Source organism: Mustela nivalis (genome assembly GCF_964662115.1).
Source record: "Mustela nivalis genome assembly, chromosome: 10".
NCBI classification, from domain to species: Eukaryota; Metazoa; Chordata; class Mammalia; order Carnivora; family Mustelidae; genus Mustela; species Mustela nivalis.
Window position 1 is genome coordinate 15680603 of NC_139029.1, and position 25614 is coordinate 15706216.

Consider the following 25614-nt stretch of genomic DNA (forward strand, 5'->3'; position numbering starts at 1 on the left):
TCTGCCACTTTTCTTCACGGCTGGGAGGTGAAATCACAGGGAGAGAAGTGAAGGGAATGGCGTGGCCCCTTCTTAGGCCTGGATCACTTTGGCTGAGTCCTGACCCGGGGGCTTGGACCCGGGAGCTCGGACCCGGGAGCTCCAGCCTGGAGAGCCAATCATTGTGTGAAACAAATAGGCTTTCTTCCGTTAGAGCCTTAGCCCCTGGAAGGCAGGGACCTGAGAGGTTCCTCTCTTGAGCCCTAGAACGTCATGGTCATGCTGGCCTCATAGCCACTCTGTGAACTGAAATACTTTTTCCAGCCTTATTGAGATACTATTGACAAATAACATGAAAGTGTAAGGTATACGATGGGATGTCTGAATAAATGTGTATTTTATAAAATGATTACAGCAGTATAGTTAGTTCACACCTCCCTCCTTTCATGTAATTGCCGTTTTTTGGTGTGTGGTTCTAACATTTAAGATCTACTCTCTTAATAACTTACAATTACACAATGCGGTATTGTTTCCTACAGTCGCCTTGCTGTCGGTTAGCTCCCCGAACTGACTCTTACAGCTGGAAGTTTGTACCCTTAGACCAGCATCTCCCCCTTTCCCCCAGCCCACAGCCCCGGCACCATTCTACACTCTTGAAATGTTCCTTTTTATTTTTGTTTTTTTATTTATTTTATCATGAAAAAACTGTATTTAGATTTAGCTAGCTGGGCTCCGTTTAGATGATCCCAATTTTGTTGGCAACATCCAAAGCATCATAGTCAGGGGCCAGCCGAACGTATGCCTTCTTCTCTCCATCAGGCCTGATTCAGGTGTTGGCCTTGGCTACATCAGTGTCGGAGAGCTTCTTCACAGCCTGTTTGATCTGGTGTTTGTTGGCCTTGACATCCACAATGAACACAAGTGTGTTGTTGTCTTCTCTTTTCTTCACGGCTGACTCAGTAGTCAGGGGGAACTTGGTGATGCATAGTGGTCAAGCTTGTTTCTCCTGGGGGCGCTCTTTCGAGGGTATTTGGGCTGCCTTCGGAGACGCAGAGTCTTGGGTCGTGGGAACGTAGGTGATGTGCGGATCTTTTTTTTGTGACTGTGGACGCCTTTCAGCACCGCTTTCTTGGCTTTCAAAGCCTTTGCTTTGGCTTTGGCTTTGGGAGGGGCAGGGGCTTCCTTCTTAGCTTTGGGCGCCATCTTCGTAAAAGTGAAATGTTCCTTTTTAAAAAGATTTATTTATTTATTTGAGAGGGGGAGAGAGAGAATCTCAAGCAGATGCCCCGCCGAGCAGGGCACTGGAAGTGGGCTCGATCCCACGACCCTGAGATCATGACCTGAGCTGAAACCAAGAGTCAGACACTCAACCAAGTGAGCCACGCAGACGCCCCTCCCCCATTGAAATTTTCTTTTCTTTTTTTTTTCTAAGTAAATTCTCTGCCCAGTGTGGGACTCAAACGAGCCTGAGATCGAGAGTCACGTCCTCCACAGATTAAGACAACCAGGCACCCCCTGAAATGTTTTTAGTAAGATCTCCCTCCCGATGGTGCCAGGTACCATGGTCAAGTTTTTATATGTATTTCTCCTTTCATGCTCATATCAGCCTTGCCAGGGAAGGGTCCACTTTGGACACAGTTGGGGGTGGGGGGTGGACAGCCTGGGCTCACAGAGGACCCGGGGCCTCCAGCAATCTGGAAGAACCGAGTGCTCATCTCTGGAGGAAGAGACAGGTCTGGGCTGGAGACGGGGTCACAGCATGAGGGGACAGTGGCAGGGACTGTCCTGAGGGCCAGCTGGGAGCCTGGCTGGGCCAGATAACTTGGTTCTAGGCCCAGCTCAGCACCTCACGAGCTGTGTGATCTTGGGGAAGTCACCATGCTTCTCTGAGCCTAGTCCCCTCCTCTGAAAATTGTGGCTATTAACCCCCATCCTGCATTGCTGTTGAGAGGACCGAAGGAGGTGACACAGGCCAGCTGCTCAGGGCACAGTGGCGAGGACCCAGTGACACAGGCAAACACTTCCGATGCTGAGCACCCAGCAGATGTCCCACTGAACAATGGACACGAGTTCCCACATCTGCTCCCCCCAACAGCCCTCGGGAGACGTTACCCTCAGGCTCATTTCACAGATGAGGAAACTGAGTCACAGAGCTTTCGGACAGCCCCTCCTCTGGGCTCTAGTAGTTAACCTCACTCACTGATCCCAGAGGGGCATTTCCCCGGAGGCGGGCACGATGCTTGTGAAGAGCCTGAGCGACCGGATTCAAGTCTGGCCCCGCACCATCTTGCTGCACAACCCTTGAACAGGTTACTGAATGGCTCCAAGCCTCAGTTTCCCCATGTATAAACTGATGATGTTAGGAGCCCCCAGTGAATGGAGCCATTGTGAGAATTCTCTGTGACACCCATGTTAATAGGTGTAAAGAGCCCAGAGAGCGCTCTGGAACATAGGAAATGTTCAGTCAGTGTTAGGTTCGTGGCTTTCTCACTGTTACTGCTAAACATGTATGCACAGCCCTGAAAGTCCTTCCTGTGACTTCATGGAGCCCGAGAAATGTCACCTCCCGTCCCCAGGTTTCTGGTGAGAATGTATTGTTTGTGCTGCCACTGACTTTCTCTATAGCCTCAGAGAAGACACTTTCCTTGATACTCGGCTTTCCCATCTGCGAAATGGGCTGAAGGAGGTCTGCTTTCAAGGATATAGTGGGAATTAAATGGGTTAATTAATGCATGTCCAGGAAGTAGTTCAGTGCCCAGCATGTAGTAGGTGCTCAATAAACAATGGTTAGTGGGGCTCCTTTGCTCACATTAGGGTCTCTTGATTCTCTGGGAGGCAGTAAGGAAGACAGAGTCCCCCTATTGGAGGAGGGAACTGCGGGGAGCGGGGCCTGATCTTCCCAAGAGGCAGGGCCAGGAGCCAAGCCGGGAACCAGACAGCGCTCCTTCGGGTGCAGAAGAAACAGAGGCTTGTCAGGGACACCGGGACCAAGGTCCAAGTCCTTCTTGCTGGTGCTGCCACCCTATCTCGGGTATCTGGGTACTTGGGGTGATAGAGGGAAGCTGGACCTGCTCAGACCAGCTGGCCTCTGGGCTGATCCAGCTCCAAGCTGAAGGCTGCCCAGGAGGGACAAGCAGGGAGCACTGGAGCCGCAAGACCTCAGGGATCTTGCATTCTGTCTATGGTGCAGAGGATGAAACCGGGTCCAGAGGTGGGAGACGGCTTGTCCAAAGTCACACAGTCAGTGAGCCCCAGACCAGGAAGCAGAGCCTGGGTCTTCTAAGCAACATAATGTTCCCTCCACCCTGAGCTGAAGGGACAGAAACAGAGCAGGGAAGAGGTGAGTCATTGCCAGGCTTCAAGTCCCGATGGGCCCCTACCCACCCCTGCTCCACGCTCACATCCACACCTGGGAAGCCAGATTTGGATGAGAAGGAATAGGTTCCGTCTCCACCTGCAGATACCCCTGTGTGGGCCGAGACAGGGCACCTGCTTGTCACAAACTTGCCCGGGAGCCACGAGAGACTGCAGGAGGTGCTCCCTTCTCCCTGCTGAGTCCTCAGCGGCTCCTGAGACCATGAACACCTCGGGTCAGAGAGGCAAGGGGGCTCACTGCAGTCACACCATGGGGAGGGACCGCGTCAGGAGTCTACCCTTGCCCCAGCCAATGCAAGGGACAAGCCCTGCCCCCTCAGACCTGGGTTCAAATCCCAGCTCCCCCACTGAGGATGTGGGGGCTGTGTGATCTCAGGAAGCCCCTTGCTCCTCTGAGCTTTAGTGTCTTAATCTGTCGGTGGGGCCGATACTGCCCCCCTCCCCAACGGTCAGCTCAGGAAACAGGTGCGAAGGGCCCCGGGCTGTGGGTGACACGTAATAGGTGCCTTGCACGGGTTCGTTCTACTTGAAAAGGAGGCCAGAAACATAGGATCGGGTGAAATACAAGCTGAAGAATCCAGAAAAAGGCCGTGTGTCATGAACTCATCATGCAAACTTCGGCAGCTCACATGCCCTCCCTGGACCTCAGCCTCCACATCAGTAAAATGAAGGGACAGGACTACATTATTTCTAAAAGTCCTCCTAGAACGAAACAGGCCGCCCCTGACTCCCTGTCCCCTTCCTTTAACCTCCATGATGGTGCTAGCAGCACGAGGGGGAGGGAAGAAGGGAGGGATTTTGCCAAGGTAGAATTCACGTAGGATTAACCATTTTAATGTGTACGATTCAGTGGCATCTAGTGCATTCGCAGTGCCGGGCAACCATCTCCTCTATCTAGGCCCAGAACATTCTCCGTTCCTCCCTATCCTCAGCCCTGGCAACTGCCAACTGCTTGCTGTCTGTGGATTTAACCTATTCTGAGTATCTCATACAAAAGGACTCATCAAATGTATGAGCTCCGTGTCTGTCTTCCGCTCTGAGTGTTTTTGAAATTCATCTACAGTGGAGCGTATGTCAGTACTTGGTTTACTTTTATGGCTAAATAAGAGTCTATGGTATGTGTATACCATAATTTGTGTACCCATTCATCCGTGGATGAACGCCTCAGCTGTTCCCACCGTTTGGCTATTGCGAACAGTGCTGCTATCAACATTCATGTATGACTTATTTGTTTGAGTACCTGTTTTCAGTTCTTGGGGATATAAAATTAGGAGTGCCAAGGCTGGGTCATGTGGTAATTCTATGTTTAACTCTTGAAGGAGCTGCCAAACTGTTTTCCATAGGAGCTATGGGTTTATTTTTATAAATTTATTTTTGGCAGTCATTTTTATTCAGTGCTAGATCCCTGGCACGTAGTAGGTACTCGGTGCACGTTTGCAGAAGGAAGGAGGGAATCTCCCACCCTCTCTGCTCCCCTCTCCCGGAGCCCCATCATCGTGTGTTGGTTCTCTGAGTTCCCTAGTCCAGCGGGCTGTAAGTTCCAAGAGCGGATGAACACCTTTCATGCAGCTGCTTTGGGCCAGGCCAGAGAAGGGCCCAGGGTATCTGTCTGTCACCTGGTGTGGCTTGAGCTCCCCTGGGATGGCCAGCATGGTCTGGGTCTGAAATCTGCAGGTGTTTCATGAAAGCAGCAGGCACGGTCCTCGCCAAGTCCCTCTGGCCCCCATCAGCCTCCTAAGCAGGCTGTGTGGCCTCAGCCAGATGCCGACCCCTCTCTGATCCTCCACTCTCTCTGCCTGGGCACCTCGAAAGTGGGACCAGAGGCTGCACCCTCTCCAGAGGCCCCTGACCCCTGACCTCTGACCTCTGTTCCAGCTCCATCAGCCGTGTCCATCATGCATCAGGTGAGCCGCACCGTGGACAGCATCACCCTGTCGTGGTCCCAGCCTGACCAGCCCAACGGTGTCATCCTGGACTACGAGCTACAGTACTATGAGAAGGTACCCGTGTGCTCCGGGGTGCACTCCCCACCCCCACCTCCCTGGGCCCTGGGGTTCTACCATCCCACGAGACTGGACACAGAGAGCCCTGGCCTCGAAGTTGGGCTGCCTGGCTCAATTCTGACTCTGGTCATCCTCAGCTGTGGGAGTTGTGCTTTTCTGGTCTGGGGCACTGGGCCAGCAATCCCAGTGGAAGCCAGTGGTCATGGCCCTTTCCTCACCAAGACCCTCCTTCCTCTTGACTTCAGTGGGCCTGAGGTTCTGAAGAATTGGTTTCCTGAAAAGCTTCACCCATTCTGAAGCCAAGATTTAAAACCGCTCAAGAGAGCTTCTGTCCATGCTGGGAGTAGAGCTTCAATTCCAGCTAAAAAACTTGTTTTCATTTTTCTGGATGCCATTTGTATGGGGAGAGAGTGATTTCTCTTTGCACTTTTAAATCAGACCCCCGTTACCCCCTCAGGGCTCCCTAGGACTTGGGGACCGGGGTTGGAAGGCACTGGTGTTGTAGAAGAGCATTGGACAGGGAGTGAGAAGCCTTAGGTTTGGATCCCAGCTCCATCCAGAACCAGCCATGTGACCTTGGGCAGACATCTTACCTCTCTGAGCATCAGTTTCCTCCTATGCCAAGTCGAAAGGAGATAGCCTGTCTTAACTGGGGGCTTCACAGGCTAAAAAGAAAAGGCAGGTTCGGTGCCTAGCATGGCTCCTGGCCCTAGCAGAGGGCAGTTTCCCTTCCTCCCGTCTGCCCTGCCTGCTGTACAGTGGGCAAGAGCTACACCTGTGAGCTAGGTGAAGTCCGTTCCTTTGAACATGCGGCCTGCTTGGAGTAGGGACCCGGGGATGGACAGAGCTGCTCAACAGCAGAGGTCCAGGAAACTCTCTCTGTGACTGGAGACTTTTCCTACCTGTGTCCTGAGGCACGAAACAGCCACAGAGGCTGCAAGGGCCCCTGAGAAAGTTGTCATTGGGATCGCATTCAGACTAAAGTGTGAATGACTACAGGAAGTGCTTTGGTTGTGGGTAAGGAGCTAGAAATGGGTAGGAAGGCTCTCCCCCAAGGCTGAGAGGAAAAGACAGAAGCAGTTCTGGCCCTGGCGGGACCTCTACCTTCTGAAGCCCAGCCCCACACTCCCTCTCTTCACTGCCAGCTCAGCCCCACTCTGGTGAGTCCCACGGGGCTGCAAACCTGTAGCCAGCCTCCCCAAGCTGGTTTATGATTGCTTATGTCCTTGCTTGTCCCTTGCTCTAGGCAGTGTGTTCAGAGAGGCCAGGGGCCACATCTGCCCCGTTCACTGTCTCCCCAGCTCCCTGCCCAGCTCCAAAGATATGCTTGATACTATTGGTTGAATGAATAAGTGAATGGATCTCTTCCCAGGGCCTGTTCCTCCAGGGTGGAGAGTTTGCCTTAATCTCTGCTATTTCCCCAGCCTGGCACACAGTAGGTGCTCAAGCAGTGCTCTTGGATGGCCTGAGCCGAGGCTGATGCCAGGGAAGCTGCTCTACCCCTCGCTGGGCCCTCGAGCACCTTAAAGGAGCCAGGTGTCCTATAGCCTGAGCCAGACCAGCTGGTCCCAGGCCCAGGAAGCCCCAGGCCCTGCGGGAAACAGCATTTTCACCCCCTCCGGCAGGGACAGCTTAGCTACTAAGAATTCAAAAAAAGAAAAAAAAAAACTAATTAAGAAGCTTTATGATTAAACGAAACTGAAAGTGTTTGTCCCCAAAGACTAGAGAGGAAATGAGGAATCCCGGCGCGGGTCCTGCCTCCGACCCATTTCCTACCAAGATGGGAGGGGCCGGGGAGGCTGCTGCAGGTGTGAACCAGGAGGCCACTCTGCCCTACTTTCTGCTGTGGCCCGGCATCCCCAGGCTTCTGATGTGGTGGCAGGACCAGCAGGCCCTGCCTGCAGAAGCTGCGGCCACCCCCAGCTCGCACATCCTGAGCACACTCCGCCTCCACCCTGTCGCTCCTCTCACAGCAGTGCCATTCATCCCCTTGGATGGGGAGGGAAACTGAGGCACAGAGAATTTGTGCGACTTGTTCAAGAGCACCCAGCTGCTAAGTGGCGGAGCACGGATTTGGGCCTATGTCCTTGCTCTTCGCCTGGCTCTCCTGCCTTCTGGTTTTCTCTCAGGAATGCTTCTGGAATGACCATTGAAAGATGGACAAGATCAGGATCTGAAGGAGAGTCTTAGGTACAAATGGTGAGAGAGGGACAGGCCCGAAGTATGGCTATGGTGAGACATGGCCCTACTCGGTCAGCCCCTCCTCCCAGGGCCTGGGGTGCAGTGAGGGGCAGCTTGGCCCTTGCCAGTGGGACCTGGACACTGGTTCATTCAATATTCAGTCACCAACTTTGGGTGGAACCTGGACTAGATACTGGAAATAGTGTGATTAGCCAGACATCTCAGAGGCCTCAGGGCCTTCACAGTCCAGGGGAAGAGACAGATCCAGACATAAATAGCCATGTGACCATGTGACAGCTACAGAAGGGCCAGCAAAGGTCCTTAGGGGCACCAAGGGGGGATCATGATCTGGGTATAAGTGTCATTTCAGTGACATTTGAGCTGAGCCCTGAAAGATGCTCAGCCAGACAGACACGTGTTGAGAACAGTTATTCCAGACAGCAGGAACAGCACATGCAAAGGCCCCGGGGCAGGAGAAGGCAAGTGTGGAGGAGCAACATGAACAAGAGCAAGATTAGTAGGGAAGGAGTTGGAGAGGGAGACAGATCTGGGTTGTGGTGGGCCTTCCATGCCTTTGGAGTCTGGATTCAATTTAAAGTACTCCAGGAAGCCATTGGAAGGTTCTGGAATGATGTGATCTGACTTTGATTATGTTAAAGATCACTGTAGCTTGCTGTGTGGAGAACAGACTGGAAGGGGTTCCTGGGGACACAAACTCTTTAGAGGGCTCTCACAGGACACCAAGTGAGAAACAATGGTGGCGTGGACTAGGGGCTGGCAAGCAGAGAGGTGAGAGGCTGGCAGATTTGGACGGTATTCTGAAACTCAGGGGACCAGGGAAGTGTGAAGGACAACTCCCAGTGGATGGTGGGGCCTTTTCCTGGGGCCACTGTGGGTTTATGACGCGGAGATGCACTTGCGGTGCTTGCCAGGGGTGGAAAGGTAGAGCCAAGAACAGAGAGGAGGGCGTGCAGAGATAAAACGGAAATAGATGGACCAAATCAGGAGGATGGCAGGTCTAAGGAGAGAAAGAAAAAGGAGTGATGGCTGGTGTCGGAGGAGATGGCCTCGCAGGGAGAGGAACGGTCTCAACCCCCAGCTTCTCGGGCTTCCTTCCATTAGGGAGGGAGAGCTAGAATGTAGGATGGATTCCTGACAAGTCCACAGCCGACTCTTCCCTAACACTTTGAAATCCTCTTGGTGCCTGCAATTGATTTCTTTAATGAAGGCCGCAGATCTTCCCAGGTAGGGAAGTTAGGCAGCGAGCCCTGCAGTCCCATGCGGGCCCTGCCCCCACCCTCTTTCCCACTCCTCCTTTCCTTCTTTAGAAAGGGCTCTTTTTGGAGCAGGCTCTCCGTTTGGCCTTGCCCCAGCTCCACTGGGGATTTCCCAGCCTGCCCGGAGCCCAGAGCTAAAAACCACTTTGCTGGAAGGCTTCTGGATGCGGCTGACGAATGGTGTTGGCCAGCCTGGTGCTGGCTGTTTCCATCAGCTCCGGTGTCCTGGGGGAGGTGGCCTCCTTGGGCAGCTGTCCCAGAGCACACAGGTTCATGCTGGCTTTGGCTCCCCCAGAAATCCAGGAGAAGATTTCTTTGTGGGGCCACCTATGGCACATGGGCCCCTGTAGGCCTCCTCGATTCGTGTGTATTCAACAGAAATCTCTCCTTGGCAGAGCAGAAGGGAAGGAAGCTTGAGGGCAGTGGAGATGAGCTATGACGGCCCAGGCTGCCTTGTGGTCCAGGGTATGTGGAGCAGTGTGGACGGTTGTCCAGTGTGGACGTGGACAGGCTTGTTCCCACACTCGCTCACTTTTGTATTCGTTCATCCATTTCATGAGCACTGGTGAAGGCTTATCCTGTCCCTGTGCTGATAAGAACAAGGACAAGAGCCAATATTTATTAAGTCCTTATGTGAGCTGGAGACTATGCTAAAAGCTTTACCCATTTTTTTCCTATTGAATCTCCACACCCACTCTGTGTGGCATATGGTGGTGTTATCCCACTTTCAAGACGAGAAGACCAAGGCTCAGAGGGCTTAAGAAATGTACCCAGTGGCTCATCGGCCCGTAGTCTCCGGATAAGGATTCAAACTAAGGACTAATGGATTTCTTTCTTTCTTTTTTTTTTTTTTTTTAAGATTTTATCTATCTATTTATTTGTTTAGAGAGCGTGAGTAAGTGATGGGGGAGAGGAGGGGGAGGGAAAGAGGGATTCTCCAGCAGACCCCGTGCTGAGCGTGGAGCCTGACATGGGGCTCCATTCATGACCCTGAGATCGTGACCTGAGCCGATATCAAGAGTTCTACACTTCACCGACCTAGCCACCCAGGTGCTCGAGGACTAGTGGATTTAATACTAAATTGCTTCCCCTAACTTGTTGATGCTTAGTCCTTATTCAGAAAAGGTGCTCCAGCCCCAGGGGGAGAAGAACTAAGGTCTTTCCGGCAGCTGCTTTGGGCCAGATACTACCTGATCACATCAACCCTGAGAGGCTGGCATTTACTGTTCCTTTTCTGGAGTAGAAAACAGAGGCCCAGGGGAGTGAAAGGTCTTTCCCAAGGTCACAATGCAAGTAAGGGGAAGAATTGACATTTGAAATGACTTCCAATCCCCCGCTCTGTGCTGTTTGCTGCTTTAGAGAAGCAATCCATGAGGTTCGTTCCTTATTCTCCTGAGGCGCCTATGCCACTGGCATGACCTCCCATCTCCATCCTATAATCAGGAACTGAAAACTTCCTCCCTCTCTAAGTGGACCCCCCCACCCACGCAGTCTGCAGAATCCATCCCCTTTTCAAACCAGAGCGGATGCCATGTTGGCTGGCGGCACCTAGTGGACAATCCTGGTACTGCAATCTGCGTTCATAGACTTTTTTTTTAGTCTACAATGTTCATTCATTTGTTTCCCACGGTTAGTTAGTGAGCGCTTACTGTGTGCTGAGCCTGCAGTCCCAGAGATAAATGAGACAAGGTCTCTGCCTTTGAGAAACCCATAGTCCTTGGAGAAAACACACGCATATCAGAACAACAGGTGGGAAAGGAGACAATGGAGTTGCAACTCTTTCTGGGACATCTGAGAAATTTCCCCAGCAAAGGTGGTCCTCGTACTAAGTCTTGATGAACAGGCAGATGGGGAAAGGGTATTTCCAATAGGGGAAACAGCACTTGCCAAGGCTCAGAGTGTCCAGGGAAGGTAGGGTTGCCAAATAAAATATAGGACACCAGTTACATTTAAATTTTTAAAAAATAATTTCTTAGTATAATTGTGTTTAAATATTGCATGGGAAAAACTTATACAAAAGAATTATTCATTGTTTATCTGAAATTCAGATTTAACTGAGCATCCTGCATTTTTATTTGCTAAATCTGGCAGGCCCACCAAGAAAGGGAGGGGAAGCCTTTGGGTATGACTAGAGCCTGGAGGACTCTGGGGATGTGGCAGGCAAGACTGGGAAAGGGCGAGTCGTGAAGGGTCTGGAATGCCAAACTAAAGTGTACAGCCTTTATCCTGTGGGCTTTGGGGCAGGTCTCTGTGTGTAAGCCTCTGTGCTTAATACAGGGGGATAGAACACAGCCACTTCCTTCAGGAGTTTATGGTCAAGGTTGTGTGATCAGCCTGTGCCTAGGATGAGGGGACACAGCAGAAACCCCATCCTGGGGCATCCACGCAAGTGCTCCAGAGCTCAGAGGAGGAAAGGCACATCTGGCTGAGAGGTCAAGTAGGCTTCCTGGAAGAGGAGGCAGATGAGCTGGCTCAAGAAGAGAGATTTCCTATGTGTTGCTCCCCGGGAGGTGTGAGGGGGTGGGGAGGAAGCTCTCACAGGTGAGCCCCTTCTCTAGCCCCCATGTCCCAAGTTTTCTCACCTCCTTGCCTTCACACCTGGCACTCCTTGCCAAGCATGCCCTCCCCCTTTTTGACCTGGGTGACTTCTGTTTGTTCTTCAGAATTCCATTGCACAACCCCACCCTGCAGAGAACGTTGCTTGACTTCACCTGATGCTTCCGCAGGCGAGGACACATGCCCCCCACACACACACACACTGTGCTTACCCTACTGGTATCAGTGCTTTATTCACAGTAATGCATTTCATTGAGATGGCTGTGACCCTTCTTGTCCCCATTTTACAGATGATGAAAAGGAGGCAAGAGAGGTTAAGAAACATGCCAAGGGAAAAAAAAAAAAGAAAAGAAAAGAAAGAAACATGCCAAGGTCACGAAGGTAATAAGTAGGAGAGTCAGGCCTTGAACCCAGGAAGTCTGGCTCCAATTTGTGATCTTAACCTCTAGGCTCTGGTGCTTGCCATGACATGAGGCACCCTGAATTTAATTGTTTTGAGAGAGTTCTCAAGGGCTCTGTGCAGCGCACATGCACGAGACTGGCATGCACAATCAGGTGTGCATTTTTCTGCACAGAGGCTCGTAGCTTTCATCAGCTTCTCAGAGGCATTCGTGATCCTCCAAGGGCTGAAGGCTCCACACTGTTTGTTTTTCTGAACTGAGCTCTCTGAATCCAGCACCTGTGCCTTGGTCCCTGAGAGTCCCCAGGGCCTCGTGCAAAGAGGGTGTCTGGGGAAGGTTTGGGGGGGGTAGTGGACAGCTGTCTGCACGAGCATCATACAGATTGGTGGGCACCTGCCTCCAATTCAAACAGCTCCATTCCCATGGCAGCATCTCATCTTTGTCTTATCCCGTACTCCTTGGGTCACCCTTGGTGGTCCACAAGGCAGAACTGGAATTCTGCAGCCCTCAAAGGAGGGAACATGGGGTCTTGGGTATTCAAGCCTTGGATGTTAAAGGTAGCTCCCTGTAGGAGCCTGGTTTTGAGTCCCAAAGCAGCCACTGGCTCATACATGACCTTCGGCTTCATTTCCCCTATCTGGGCCCTAATTCTTGCCACACTCAAGTGTGCTGTAGCCGAACAGGGATCCTTCCACGTAAGCTATCAAGGCATGGGGCAGGGAGGAGGACGAAGAAGCAGGTAAGGTAGGCCCTCTTCCTGTTGTCTCCAGGAACTCACAGCCTAGACCTCAGGGTCTGCACAAAGTGGCCGCTGGGCGTGTGTGTACTAGTCAGCTATCAGCGAGGCTGGTGCTGCGAGATAAATAGTCCCCAAAATACAACGGCTTCCAAACACCTATTTTCTTACTTATTGGTTGGAGTCTGTGCGTCAGCTGAAGTGGTCTAGGAGTTAGGTCAAGGTCTTTCCTACATGTTTCTTATTCTGGAACCAGCTGTTACACCATGCTCAGCCCCATTATGGCCGAAGGCAGGAGCACAAGAGGCCAAGCCAACTCAACAAACACAAGTAAAGCTTCCACTTGCATCATGTCCTCTAGAACATTCCAAGAGCCAAAGCAAGACACATGGATAAATTTGTCATCCACAAGTGGAGAAATATAGTCTGCCTTCTTTTGTGGGAGGTCCTGGGAAGTCACATGCAAAAAGTATGGGTGTGAAATTCTGTGACAGGGAGGGCATGAAGAATCGGGAACCACAGATGTTTATCCAATGGCCAAAGTCACCCCAAGTGGCAGGAGTGGGCTCTGGGCCCACTGTGGGCAACAAGCTTGCTAACAGTCTTCTCTGTTCCTCGGCAGGAGCTCAGTGAGTACAACGCCACAGCCATAAAAAGCCCCACCAACACGGTCACTGTGCAGGGCCTCAAAGCCGGCGCCATCTATGTCTTCCAGGTGCGGGCACGCACCGTGGCGGGCTACGGGCGCTACAGCGGCAAGATGTACTTCCAGACCATGACAGAAGGTGAGCAACATCCAGAGGGCAAGAGGAGGCCACTGGCTCCACCAACAGAATAAATCAGAAGGCCCCCGTTCTTTCCAAGTGCCTTTGGACAAATTAAGAAAAGGTGTCCCCTCTTCTAGATGTCAGCCCTTCCCTGCTGGTCGGGAACGAGCCACCCAGAGAGGCCCCATGTCTGTGGCTCGAAAACACGTGGACTCCCCCATCGCCATCCCATCAGCCAGGCGGCTTCCTCTTGTGGGACTGTCAGAGCTCTGCCCTAACTTGCAGAGACACTCTGAGCAAGTCACTTCCCTTCCCTGGTCCAAATTTTTCTCATCTACAAAATGAAAGCGTCATATTCAGTCTTGGAAAGCACACCTCGTTTATCTGTGTGCTGTTCCAATGACTTGTAGTTGGGTCGAGATGAATCCTGAAGTTCGGCAGGAAGAAGTGCTGGGATGGATTAGTGATGTCTGCCCTGGACAAGAGAAGGGGAGGCGGCAGCCCATGAGCTATGTGTCTCCCAGTCTGGGACCCCACGGTCTCTCAGTATACTTCCTGCTCTAATAATTTTGAGGAACATCAGAATTAAGAGAATGGACAGATGGACAGATAGAAATTATAGTGCTCAGTCAGCGCTGTATGGCCATGAGCAGCTCTGAGTCTCGGTTTTCTCATCTATACACGGGGATGGTGACAGCTATCTCATTATCATGATCATCATCATCAAACTAATGTAAAGATAGGGGCTGAACCATTAGAACCTGGCCCAGAGTTGGCATGAGGTCTCACACAGAGTTAAGGTCACAGTTGTCGTTCCCGTGAGTCTGGTAGCTCTTTCACCAACCAGCCAAGCTCCAGAATAGCTTTACTTATGACCAGACTCTGGCAACGTCCCCTCTTAGTATCTGCTTTTACCACTGGTCATGGGCCTTGGCTTTTGCCTAGCTGAGCATCTCAGAGGTTTGGAGACCCATGAGTTCTTGTCTTACCACAAACATCCTCCCTAAGGCTAACGGTCTTAGCCAGGACACTAAAGCTACCTCCTCTGTGAAGCCCCACCCCCTTGTGACCAGCATCTTCACCTTTCTAGGCCCTCTTGCATGTTGGATGAGTGTCATCGACCTGGGGCATGGGGGACTGTCACCAGATCCTTTATTAACTCAGCAATGCACACTGGTGTTGAGGACCCAGAATTTACCTGATCCCTGACTTCAACAAGCTCTTGTCTGATCATGGAAGCAAATGCGATATAATAATAATTACATTAAAAACAATGATGGTCTTGATGGCATTGAAGATGTGCTAAGTGGTTTCCAAGAGCCGAGCCAAGGCTGGGGGCATTTTATGCATTATCTCTTTCAAGCCTGGACACAAAGCTGGGTTCACATGCTGGCTTTGGCCACTTCCTAACTGTGTGACCCCAAGCCAGTCATGGCATTGCTAAGCCTCAGTGCCCTCATCTGTACGTGGGGCTCTCATAGGCACTGAATCATAGGAGGATTCTGAGAATCAAACAAGACACATAACATACTTCGTACAGTGACCCAAAAATAAAGCACTCAATAACAGTAATAATTCATATTTACTGAGCGGTTACTATCCTATTACCTGTCCTTCTGAGTGCTCTACACAGCAGCCCTCGAGATGGGCACTATTGTCCCCACTCTACAGATGAGGAAACTAAGCCGCAGAGAGGTAAGTTCCTTTACCAGAGGTCCCAGGCAGGAAGACACTGCCAGGATTCAAACCTAAGGAGTCTGGCCTCAGAGTCTGGGCTTCCGGCTGCCTCTCTGTATGTCAGCTTCTTATTATTATTGATTTTCATATCAACAGTGAGGTATGATGCCCATTTTATAGATGAGAAACTAAGGGTTGGCTCAGTCCACAGACTCGTTCAAGGTTACATGTGAGTGAGTACTGGCTCGTTCTCCATCTGGGCATGGGACAGGTGCTGTCTCAGGAGCAGGAACAGAGTCTGGGGATCCCAGGAGACCTCGCGGGGTGGGGGGCATTAGGACTCCCAGAGCCAGGCTGACAACACTCCGCGTGCTTTCTCCCCCAGCCGAGTACCAGACCAGCATCCAGGAGAAGCTGCCGCTCATTATCGGCTCTTCGGCGGCTGGCCTGGTCTTCCTCATCGCTGTGGTCGTCATTGCCATCGTGTGCAACAGGTGGGTGGGTGCCCCCAGCCCTATCCAGGCCCAGCTGTCCATCCAGTCAACCGATCCTGAACAGTGTCTGTGAGCCGAAGGGATATTCCCATCATTCCCAGGGCCAGGGAGAGGTCCAGGCAGGCCTCCTACCTAAATGGCCACGATTCGCTCCAGTACATCCCTTCGGGCTAGAGTTGCCTCGACAAGTCCATTATTCATGGAGGGGGCACATAGAGACACTAACACTTCAGTGTGAAGGAATGTTCTTCTTCCTTAGATCCGGCTGTAGAACAGACAGGGCCATAAGGTCAGATGGACAGAAGCCCCTGGCATTTCCGGGGCCATGGGAGATGACTTTGAAAGGGGCTTGGCCGGAGAGGGGATGCGGAAAGAGTGAGCCTGGACTTGAAGTGGGAGAGATGGGAAGCGATGGGGCGGGGGGAGTGTCCAGGAGGGGTGAGGCTGCTAGGCCAGGGACTGACAGGGAGCCCTCTGGCAGGGGTGTGGTTTTGAGGGCCTGCCCTCCCTCTCCCTATCACCTACTGTGGCTCCCAGCTCCCCAGGGGCTTGCAGGTGGCTCCAGCCCTTTGCTCTTGTTCCAGAAGACGGGGGTTTGAGCGTGCTGACTCGGAATACACGGACAAGCTGCAGCACTACACCAGTGGCCACAGTACGTATGCCCCAGTGGGGCCGGCACCCTTGGACCCTTTGCTAGTCGGTTCCCCAGCAACCTCTCCAGCCTCCTGCCACTGCCTCCCACCTTGCTGCAGCCAGACTGAATGTTGAGCTCTTCCCAGAACGGGACAAGCTCACTCTCCCCTCTTGGCCTCTGCACCTGCCATCCCCTCTGCCCGGAGCATCGCCCGCCTTCTCTTTACCGGTGTGACCCTCCGTCTCCCTCAGCCTCAGCCTCAGCCGCCGCATATACAAACCGCTCTGAGCAGCCTCCCCTGACCCCCACCCCACCCTGACTTTAGGGCCTGGTCTGTGCTTGCATAGCGCCCCCTTACCTGGCTGCCTCATGATGGCCATGTCCTTGTCTCCCCAACATTTTGGTGGGAGGTCCCAAGACACTGATGCTCACCAGTGTCCCTGAACGCCAGCACGCTGCCCGGCACTTAGCACACAGTAGGTCCCTGTTTATACAATAAATCCATGAGTTGCATGAGATGCTGAGGACCCCAGGCTCTGGCCTGAGAGGTGGCGGGCCCTGTCGCTCTTTCCTAGTGATCCCTCTGACAACCACTGCCCCCTATCCAGTGCCTCCCCAGTGTCCTATCCCATCTCAGGCCAGGGCTGGGGGCACACAGGTGCCACACCCCCAGAGCAGATGGCCCCTCTCAAGGGGCCCAGCAGAGACATAGATTCCTCTCGATTTTACCCTTGCAGAACCAACATAGGGCAGGCTGGGGTGAAGGGGGTGGTGGGGAGAAGCTTCGTGCTCACTTCCACTCACATAGTAGGCAGGAATTCCACATGGGTCCAATATAGCTTCTCAAACTGTACTCAGTGGGGTACAGCTTCTGAGATGCCACTGGGTAAGACAGGCCATCAGCGTAACCCTTCACATGTCACACAGTCTTTGTGACCTACTGTGTATGCCAGGCTCTGTTTTAGGTAGCCGGGGATACACAAGTTAGTGAACCACATATCCCCAGCCTTGCAGAACTTAGATTCTGATGGGAGGGACAGGGACCAAAAGAAATACATGTAGTCACTGAGAAAAGCACATGGCCTGCTAGAAGATAAAAGCACTATGGCAAAAGGCAAAATAGAACAGGGTGACAGGTTGAGAATTGCAAGTTCAGATCAATAGAATTGGTTATTCAGATAGGACTGTTGGGGTTGGCCTCACTGAGAAGGTTTTAGTTGAGCAGACACATGAACGAGCTGTGTGGACAGACCGGAGGGAAGAGCCTCCCAGGCAGAAGGAAGAGCCAGTGCAAAGGCCCTGAGGCTGAAATGTGCCTGGCAGGTTTTAGGAATAACCAGGAGGCTCGTGTGACTGGAGCAGAGTGAGAAGGCAGGAGAGACCCCAACATGCAGATCCTTGTCAGCCATTGCAGGGCCTCTAGAAGGGTCTGAACCAAAGACTGACATGGTCTGAGTTACAGTTTTGACAGGACTTCTCTGGCTGCTGAGGGGCAAGTGGAGTGACAGGGCTGCAGGGTGCCGGGTACGACAGAAGCAGGGAGAGCTGTGAGGTGGCTGTTGGCATCACCCAGGGAAGATTCTCGATTCTGGCATGTTCTGAAAATACTGGATTTGCTGCAGGATTGGATGTGGGGTGTGCAGGAGAGAGCAGAGTCAAGGAGTTCTAAATATCAAGCCTCTGGGTTAACAACCAATTTGAAGTAAAAGTTCCTGAGCTTAAAAAATCATTTTAGACATAAATGTAAAAAATCATTAAACCATTAAAAATTTCCAGGAGACAATTTAGGTAACTATGTCACTGATATTCTAAGCCTAAAAGCAGTGGAAGGCTCACAAGAAAAAAGCGGAACGATTTAACTACACTGAAATTTAAAAAATTACCTGTACGCTAAACGTAAAAGTCATAAATTACATCACCCCTTCTCTTCCCCAAGTAATGAAATCATGGTTATAGATAGAGACTGACTGTACCAAGTGTACTCTGTTGCCCAGACCTGTTTAAATGCTTTACGTGCATTTGTTCATTTAATCCTTAAAATTATCCTTGTAATATGATTGAGTACGAGGGAACCAAGACCCATAGAGGTCACCCAGCAGTTCAGGGCCAAAGCCGAGGTCCACACTCCTTGCCACGCCATGTTGCCCACACCTGGCTAAGCTGGAATAAGGGGGTCCTCACACGCTCTGCTACCTGGAGCCACGTGGGAACATCACTGTTGAGCATGTGAGTCACCAACAAGGAAACAGGGGACAGCAGGGATTTATTTTTAAAATAGAGCCCAGGATTTGTTCATGGATGAACACATTCTAAGGCTCAGCTCCTACGCCCTCCATCTAAAGAAGGGCTTTGGTTTTTTTCAAAGCACTTCCGGCCCGGTAGCCTAACACCCACTAGCAACCCTGTGTGGTCAGGACCCAAGAAGAAGCTGAGGCCTGGAGATGCGTGTGACTGACTTAAGCCACCCTCCCTGGCTCACATGTGCCATCGTTCAGCAGGTGCTGAATGAGGACCAAGATCTGTGATTACTGGATGGGGCCCAGAGGCACCAACCTGGTTTCTCATCCCTGCTCCACCAATGGCCCGCTCTGTGACCTTGGGGAAGTCATCGAGCCTCTCTGAACCTTGGTGTCTTTACATGGGAAGTAGCCAGAATGATGCTTCTTTCACAGAATTGTGAGGATTAAATGAATTAATGGATATGAAAGTGCTTCCTAAAAATATTTAATAATAGCCAACTCTTCTCTATAGACAATTATATAACACAATTATTCAGTGTTTTCTATCCCCCGACTACTATACTAAGCCCTTTAAAAAGATTCTCATTTAATCCTTGCAGTCCCCTTATGAGATAGGTACTGTTTATTGGTTCCATTGTAGATATGAAAAAAAGTGAAACACAGAGAGGTTAAGTAATTTCCCCAAGGGCACACAGCTATATCAATAGTGCGGTTGATCCTCAGTTCAAACGCATAAACTTAGTTCAAGTTCATAACATCATTAAACTGATCCTCAGTTCAAACGCATAAAGCAGCTTATTTGTGACTGTTATTACCAGCAGATCCAGAACTCAAACCAAAGATCTCGGAATGTCTGGTTCCTCCTCCCTCCTTCATCCTGAATTTCCCCTCTGGGCTCAGGACAGCACGTAGTGGCCCTGGCCGTCGTAAGTTATCCAAACAACAGCCCAGTATTTTCTGGAGACTCGGACTGCGGAGATCCTCAGCCAGCTTCAGTGCAGCAAACATCCCGTCCTGGGAGCTGGGCCTGGAGCTTCCCTTCCATTCCATGTCCACGACGTGTCCTGTGTCCCCTTCCATTCCAGGACACAGGCTGGGAAGGCATCCAGAAGAAAACAGTAGCCTGGCGGCTGAGAGTGTAGACTCACAGCCACACGACCTGAATTCAGACCCCCTGTCTGCCATATCAGCTCTGTCCGTGTCATCTTGGGCAGGTTGTCTAACCTTTCTTATCCCCACAGTGTGCTCATCCAAACAATGGGGATAATATTAGGTTGGGCCAAATGAAATTGCCTGCTTTGTAGGTCAGCAACAGTTAAATACTAACAATTTCATAAGGCTCAGCCTAATAATAGCATTTCCCAGGTAGTGTTGTCGGGAGGGTTAATTGGATAGGTATCTATAAAGTACCCAGACCAGGGCCTGGGGCCTGGCAAACCCACAAGGAATTGTGAGCAGATTGTGATATGAACGGTGAGATGAAACCAGAGGGTCACAGAAGCAAGGACATCTCAGAGCCATGCATCCAATCAGTGTTTATTAAGCATCTACTAAATACCACCTTCACACACATACTCCAGAGAAAACATTCTAGAGCAAGAGCTCATAACTTGGGGTTCACAGACCCCCAAGAGCTTCAAGGGCCCATGAACATTCCAAAATTATATGCTGAATCTGGGAGTGTGACACACACATGAATAATTTCTGTTTCATAGAAATTCTTAGCTTCATAGCTAAGAATTCATAGCTTCTGTCAAGTTCTCAAAGGCATCCATGACCCCGAACGGGCGGAAAGAGAAGAGGACAGTCCGGTAGGCAATGCTGTTACTCTTTCAATATGCATTTCATGAGCATCCTCTATGTGCCGGGTTCTAGGATTTAGCATGAACTGGACAGACGTGGCCTCTGTCCCCCTGAGGGAGAGAGTGGAAAGCAAGTCCGCACAGGCAGCAGAGTGGTCCAGAAAGGGGAGCCAGGAGGCTGTGGGCATGCGTATGGGAGACTTAGTACAAGGTAGGAGAGCCATACAGACATCAGGGCCGTACAAGTGGCTGTAGAGACAGGGCTTCAGAGCCTAAAGAGAGAGCATGTATCTCTACTGTAAGGATCCTGGCAGGTTTCACAGAGGAGGGGACATTTGATCTGGACACAGAGAGGAAGAGAAGGGCATTCATTGCAGGTGGAGGTAACCCCACGAACAAAGCACAAAAGCCAGAAATTATAAGGTGTGTCTGGGATCTCTGGGCCAATAATTCTTTTTGGTGGCATATAGAGGGGCAGGGACCTATAGCTGGGGCCCAGCACGGAGGGCTTGGAATGCCAGGTGAAGACACTTGCCTTAACTCTTGCAAACAATGGAGAGCCCTCCTGGGCAAGGGTCGGCGGGGATGGCATCTGAACAGTTGGCAGTGCCTGAGTCAGCTTTGAGCTCCTGCTGTGCTTCTCCTCAGCTCCCGGGGCTCCCGGGGCTGACCCATTCCTGTCCTCCCTCTGCAGCTGGCCTGACAGAAAGGGCTTCCCCCAGTCCTATTGGAGGGAGGCTGAAAGTCAGTCACCAAAACCCACAGAGCCCTGAGTTTGAGCCAGAAAAGGAGCTTCTCCCAGGAACTGATGTCCCTGCTCTGGGGAGCGCTGATTGGGAGTTGTGGCTGAACAGTCCAGGAGGAAGAGGCCTGGGCCAGATCTAGTTGGACTGCACACAGGAGGCCATGAGTCTGATGATTAACACTATGGCCCTTGGCTCAGGTCTGACAGACCTGGGTTCAAGTCCTAGCTGTCCCATTTGCTAGCTATGTGGCCTTGGGCAGATCACTTAGACTTTCTTTCTGAGCTGCCGTTCCCCCATGTATGAATTGGGAATAACGATTCCCTTCCCCCAAGAGCTGTTGGGTGCGGATGAGATAATGCATACCGAGAGCCTGACGCAGTGTTGGGCACAAGGGCTCGACCAGCGGTAGCTGCAATCATTCTTTTGTCTCAATCGCCTGGATTCTGCTCAGCTCTGTAGACACTGAGTGTCTATTGCATGAAGAGCTTTGTTCGAGCCCCACATTGGGGGTGGAGATTACTTAAAAATAAAACCTTTTGAATAAATAAATTAAATGATGGGCTAGACAAACACACACATAAAAAATCCAAAATAAATCTAATGTATCAGAATGGCAGTTGGCAGACTTTTCTGTAAAGGACAGGAGAGTAAATATTTTAAGTTTTGATAGCTGTGTGGTCCTATTGTATCTATTCAATTCAGTCGCCGGAGTGTGAAAACAGCCACAGGCAAAGGAATGCTGGAAGTTGTGTTCCAATAAAACTTCATTTAGCAAATGGTCAGTGGGCCGGTTTGCCAACACATGTGTTAAAGGTTCCAACCTTAGATTCTTGGAATGTCTGAAACAGACACTGAGAGTGGTCAACTAACATGTCCAAGGTCACACAGCTGAGCAGGGTTGGTGGCCCCACTCACCAACCAGTTAAGCCTTACTCCAGTCAAGCCCAGGAGCTCCAGCTCCCTACTCCTAGAGCTACTGCCTCCAAAGTCATGGCTCCTGGAGCAATAAGAGAATGTGGGCAGGGAGCTGGGGAAGCCAGAGGGAGGCCTGGACAGCGGAAGACCAGTTACCTCGGAGGGAGAAGGTGGGATGGATCATCCTTCCCTTCCTTCCAAGTGTTTTGCTGGCTCAGTGCTAGGGTCAGAATTAGGTGTTTGGCATCCAAGTCTTTGGTGTTTGGCACCCTTAATTTCTGCACCAAATAAAAAAGTACATCAAATCAAGAGTCACATTAATTTGCCGCATGTCCTGCCTTATGTTGACCACCAGGGAATTTGAGATCTAGAAGGATTTAAGACCTAGCTCATGAGGGACTTGGGAAGTGGCCCCAGAAACCATGGGTCCTCAGACCCTGGTGAATGGGCAGCCCATCCAGGCTCTGGGGCCTGCCTAGGAGAGCTGAGATAGCCAGGAATTTTCCTAAGGGAGAGGATGCTTTAATTAGGCCTAAAAAGACAGAGAGGTCTCTCCAGCAGACACCCAAGAACATGGGCTATTGCCTACTCTTTCTGTATTTTTGTTCCAAATCTCTCTCTCTTCCTTCTTGACTTCCTTTTTCTTTGCTTTGCCTCCCTAATTCTCTAACACAAGAGTGACAAACCTATCTATCCTTTTATGCCCATACCCATAACAGACATTGCTAATCAATCCTGACAGTCCTTTAGCTCCTTCGGGAAGACATTACTAATCATTTAGAGTTGGAACAAGAGCTTGAACCTATTTCTTCTCCTGCTAAGCTCTATGTTCTCACCCTTCTACTTAGCTCAATTCCCATCTGCTCACTGAAGCCCAGAGAGGCCAAGTGATTTGCAAAGGGTTGCCCAGTTCTTATGGGGCTGCACGGGTGTGTATTTCCCTCCACAGAGAGACTAGTGCTAGCCTTTCTGTCTGTCCACATCTTGAGTCTGTGCATGTGACCAAGGCTGGTCTTATCCCTTAGTGACCCCAGGCATGAAGATCTACATCGACCCTTTCACCTATGAGGACCCCAATGAGGCAGTGCGGGAGTTTGCCAAGGAAATTGACATCTCCTGTGTCAAAATTGAGCAGGTGATTGGAGCAGGTAGGTGTCTGGGGCTCTCCCAGGTACCATGGCCTCAGCCATGAGTGGGGAGTACTCTTGGGGCAGAGGGTAGGATGTGGGGCAGGAACTTCAGAGGATCCTCTAAGACCTGAAGGTTCACAATACCAAAGGCAGAAAAGTCCTCAAAGGTCACCCAGTAAAATCACCTCATCAACATATGAGGAATCTGAGGCACAGGGCTGGGAAGGAGCTTACCTATCATGTCAGAGATTGACCTAGGTCTAGAACCCATTCTCTGGACTCAGTCTAGTCCTTTGTCCTTCCCACCATTCATCCAGGTCCCTTTCTCCATCTTCCCAGGTTCCCCTACAGCCTTGCCCCATGCCCAGCCAAATACCATGGGACAGCTGTGAAGAGCTTACTCTTACACCCAGTGGTGGGTAGGAGCTTTCTGGGCCCCCACATTCTACAAAGGGGTTCTTTGTCTAAGAGGATAAGTTGACCACTGGGGAGAAGAAGCTCCTTCAGGACCCAGAAGTGGAGGTTACAAGGAGTGGGAGGTGGCACTTCCACCTGGCAAGTGACATCCCGCCTCTCTTGGTGTGTGTGTCCCAGGGGAGTTTGGTGAGGTATGCAGTGGCCACCTAAAACTACCGGGCAAGAGAGAGATCTTTGTAGCCATCAAGACGCTCAAGTCAGGCTATACTGAGAAGCAGCGCCGGGACTTCCTGAGTGAGGCCTCCATCATGGGCCAGTTCGACCACCCCAACGTCATCCACCTGGAGGGTGTTGTCACCAAGAGCACGCCTGTGATGATCATCACCGAGTTCATGGAGAACGGCTCCCTGGACTCCTTCCTCCGGGTAGGGGAAATCAAGAGTGCCAGGGGCCTGCAGATGGGGAGGAGAAGGAGCAGTGGACATAGCTTCATGGTGTCAAAGCCTGGTGGGGTCTTGGGAAAGATCTAAGTCAGGAATGGCTTCATGCTGCCTCTTTCCTTTCCCTTACCCATGGCAGGCATTGTTAATCAATCCCAGAACTCTGTCCCACTAAACCAGTAAGCCATCTCAGAATCCTTTTCATTCTAGGAAACCACAACCAATCAGTCAGAGTTGGCATACAACTGAAATCTGTTGCTGTCTATGCTCTTAGCCAGCCTTCTCATTATGCACAAGAGAAAAGGGAGACTCAAAGACAGGTAGAGTTTGTCTAGGCTTATCTAGAGGGTCAAGGTGAGAGCCAGGACTGAAACCAGGTCTCTTGAACCCTGGTCCAGGGCTTTCACCAGATTTTGGATTTCTCCAAAGCTATATGTGCTGGGGGGTGGAGTCTGGAGCTTAAGGTCAAGAGAGGAAGGTTTTCAGACCCCCCCACTCACCCCCCCCCACCCCACGCCAGGAGATCACAGTTAATCAGCTGGACAAAGAGCACAGAAGCATGTTACTAAACTAGCTGCCATTGAGCAAACATTTACTGAGCATCTAGTATGTGCCAGGCACCTTCCATGCACCTTCTCATTTAACTCAGCCCTGGGAGGTGGGTGTAACTTATCCCCATTTTACACCCAGATGGGAAAACAGACTCAAGAAGTCAGGTCACTTGTCCAAGGCTGCACGGTCAGCAAAGGGCAGACCCAGAGTCAGATCAGCTGTATCGACTCTGAAACCTGTGATCTTTTCTCCACCCTGAAACTGGCCTCTCATGGGCCTTTCTAAGCATCTGAATCCTTTCCACAGAGAGCATGAAGCCCAGGTGGCGCGTCCTGCTCTGGTTTCCCGTTGTGTGGATGGTCCAGAGCTCTGGGTCACGCCCTTCCGCTCACTGTGTGTTTCCTCCACTTCTCCCAAAGCAAAACGACGGGCAGTTCACAGTCATCCAGCTGGTAGGCATGTTGCGAGGGATCGCGGCTGGCATGAAGTACCTGGCAGACATGAACTACGTCCACCGCGACCTGGCCGCCCGTAACATCCTGGTCAACAGCAACCTGGTCTGCAAGGTGTCTGACTTCGGGCTCTCACGCTTTCTGGAGGACGACACCTCAGACCCCACGTACACCAGCGCGCTGGTAAGATGGAAACAGAGCCCTTTCCGGGGGTGGGGGGGGGGCGTGGTACCAGGCAAGAAGGCTTAGGTGTCCCTGTCTCCCTACGATATGTTTTCACCGACTTCTGCTCGTACCAAGCACCATGCTGGGCCCTGGAAACAGAGACACAAACCACCGTCTCTGCCCCCTTGGCACTCACAGGCTGTGCGGGGACACAGATGTGCAGAGAAACATGGAATAAAAAGAGCCATGAGTCAGGGCACCTGTCTGGGGAGGCCAAGAAGGCTTGCTGAGAGGCGGCGATATCTGAGCTGGAAGCTGAAGGGCCAATGAAAGGTGGTCAGATGCCACGTTCTCAAAGCAAGATGAGACTAGAACACAGACTGTAAGCGGGAAGATGGTGGGCAGTAACGCGGGAGAGGCAGGCAGGGCTGACCCTGGAGAACCTCGAGGCCAAGTTCAGGACTCTCTCCTGCTGAAGAGTTCAAAACAGAAGGGCATAAGGCCCAGCCCCTGCCCAAAGAGCTCAGATGGGGGACAAGAAGAGCCAAGCACGCAGGCAAATGATTTGAGTACTGCTCTGTAGGAGAAGTGCCTCCTGGATGGAGAGACACGGGCCACAGGATTAAAAAGAGTGGGCAACTCTTGGGGACGTAGGGAAAGATTTTCAGAAACACT

General features: G+C 51.4%; 1 protein-coding gene across 4 annotated transcripts in view; it reads left to right on the top strand.

Moving 5' to 3' along the window:
• The window catches only part of EPHB2 (EPH receptor B2), a 183457-nt gene that overhangs the window by 152021 nt on the left and 5822 nt on the right, over window positions 1-25614 (top strand). The window contains exons 6-12 of one of the 4 annotated variants that reach the window (XM_082684597.1): window positions 5230-5354; window positions 13224-13293; window positions 15338-15446; window positions 16031-16098; window positions 22809-22931; window positions 23508-23755; window positions 24742-24957. In XM_082684597.1, coding sequence (XP_082540723.1) covers window positions 5230-5354; window positions 13224-13293; window positions 15338-15446; window positions 16031-16098; window positions 22809-22931; window positions 23508-23755; window positions 24742-24957 — 959 coding nt within the window. Of the gene's footprint in view, window positions 1-5229; window positions 5355-13130; window positions 13294-15337; window positions 15447-16030; window positions 16099-22808; window positions 22932-23507; window positions 23756-24741; window positions 24958-25614 lie in introns of all 4 variants that reach the window. The other 3 variants (XM_082684595.1, XM_082684598.1, XM_082684596.1) reach the window with 3 other exon arrangements.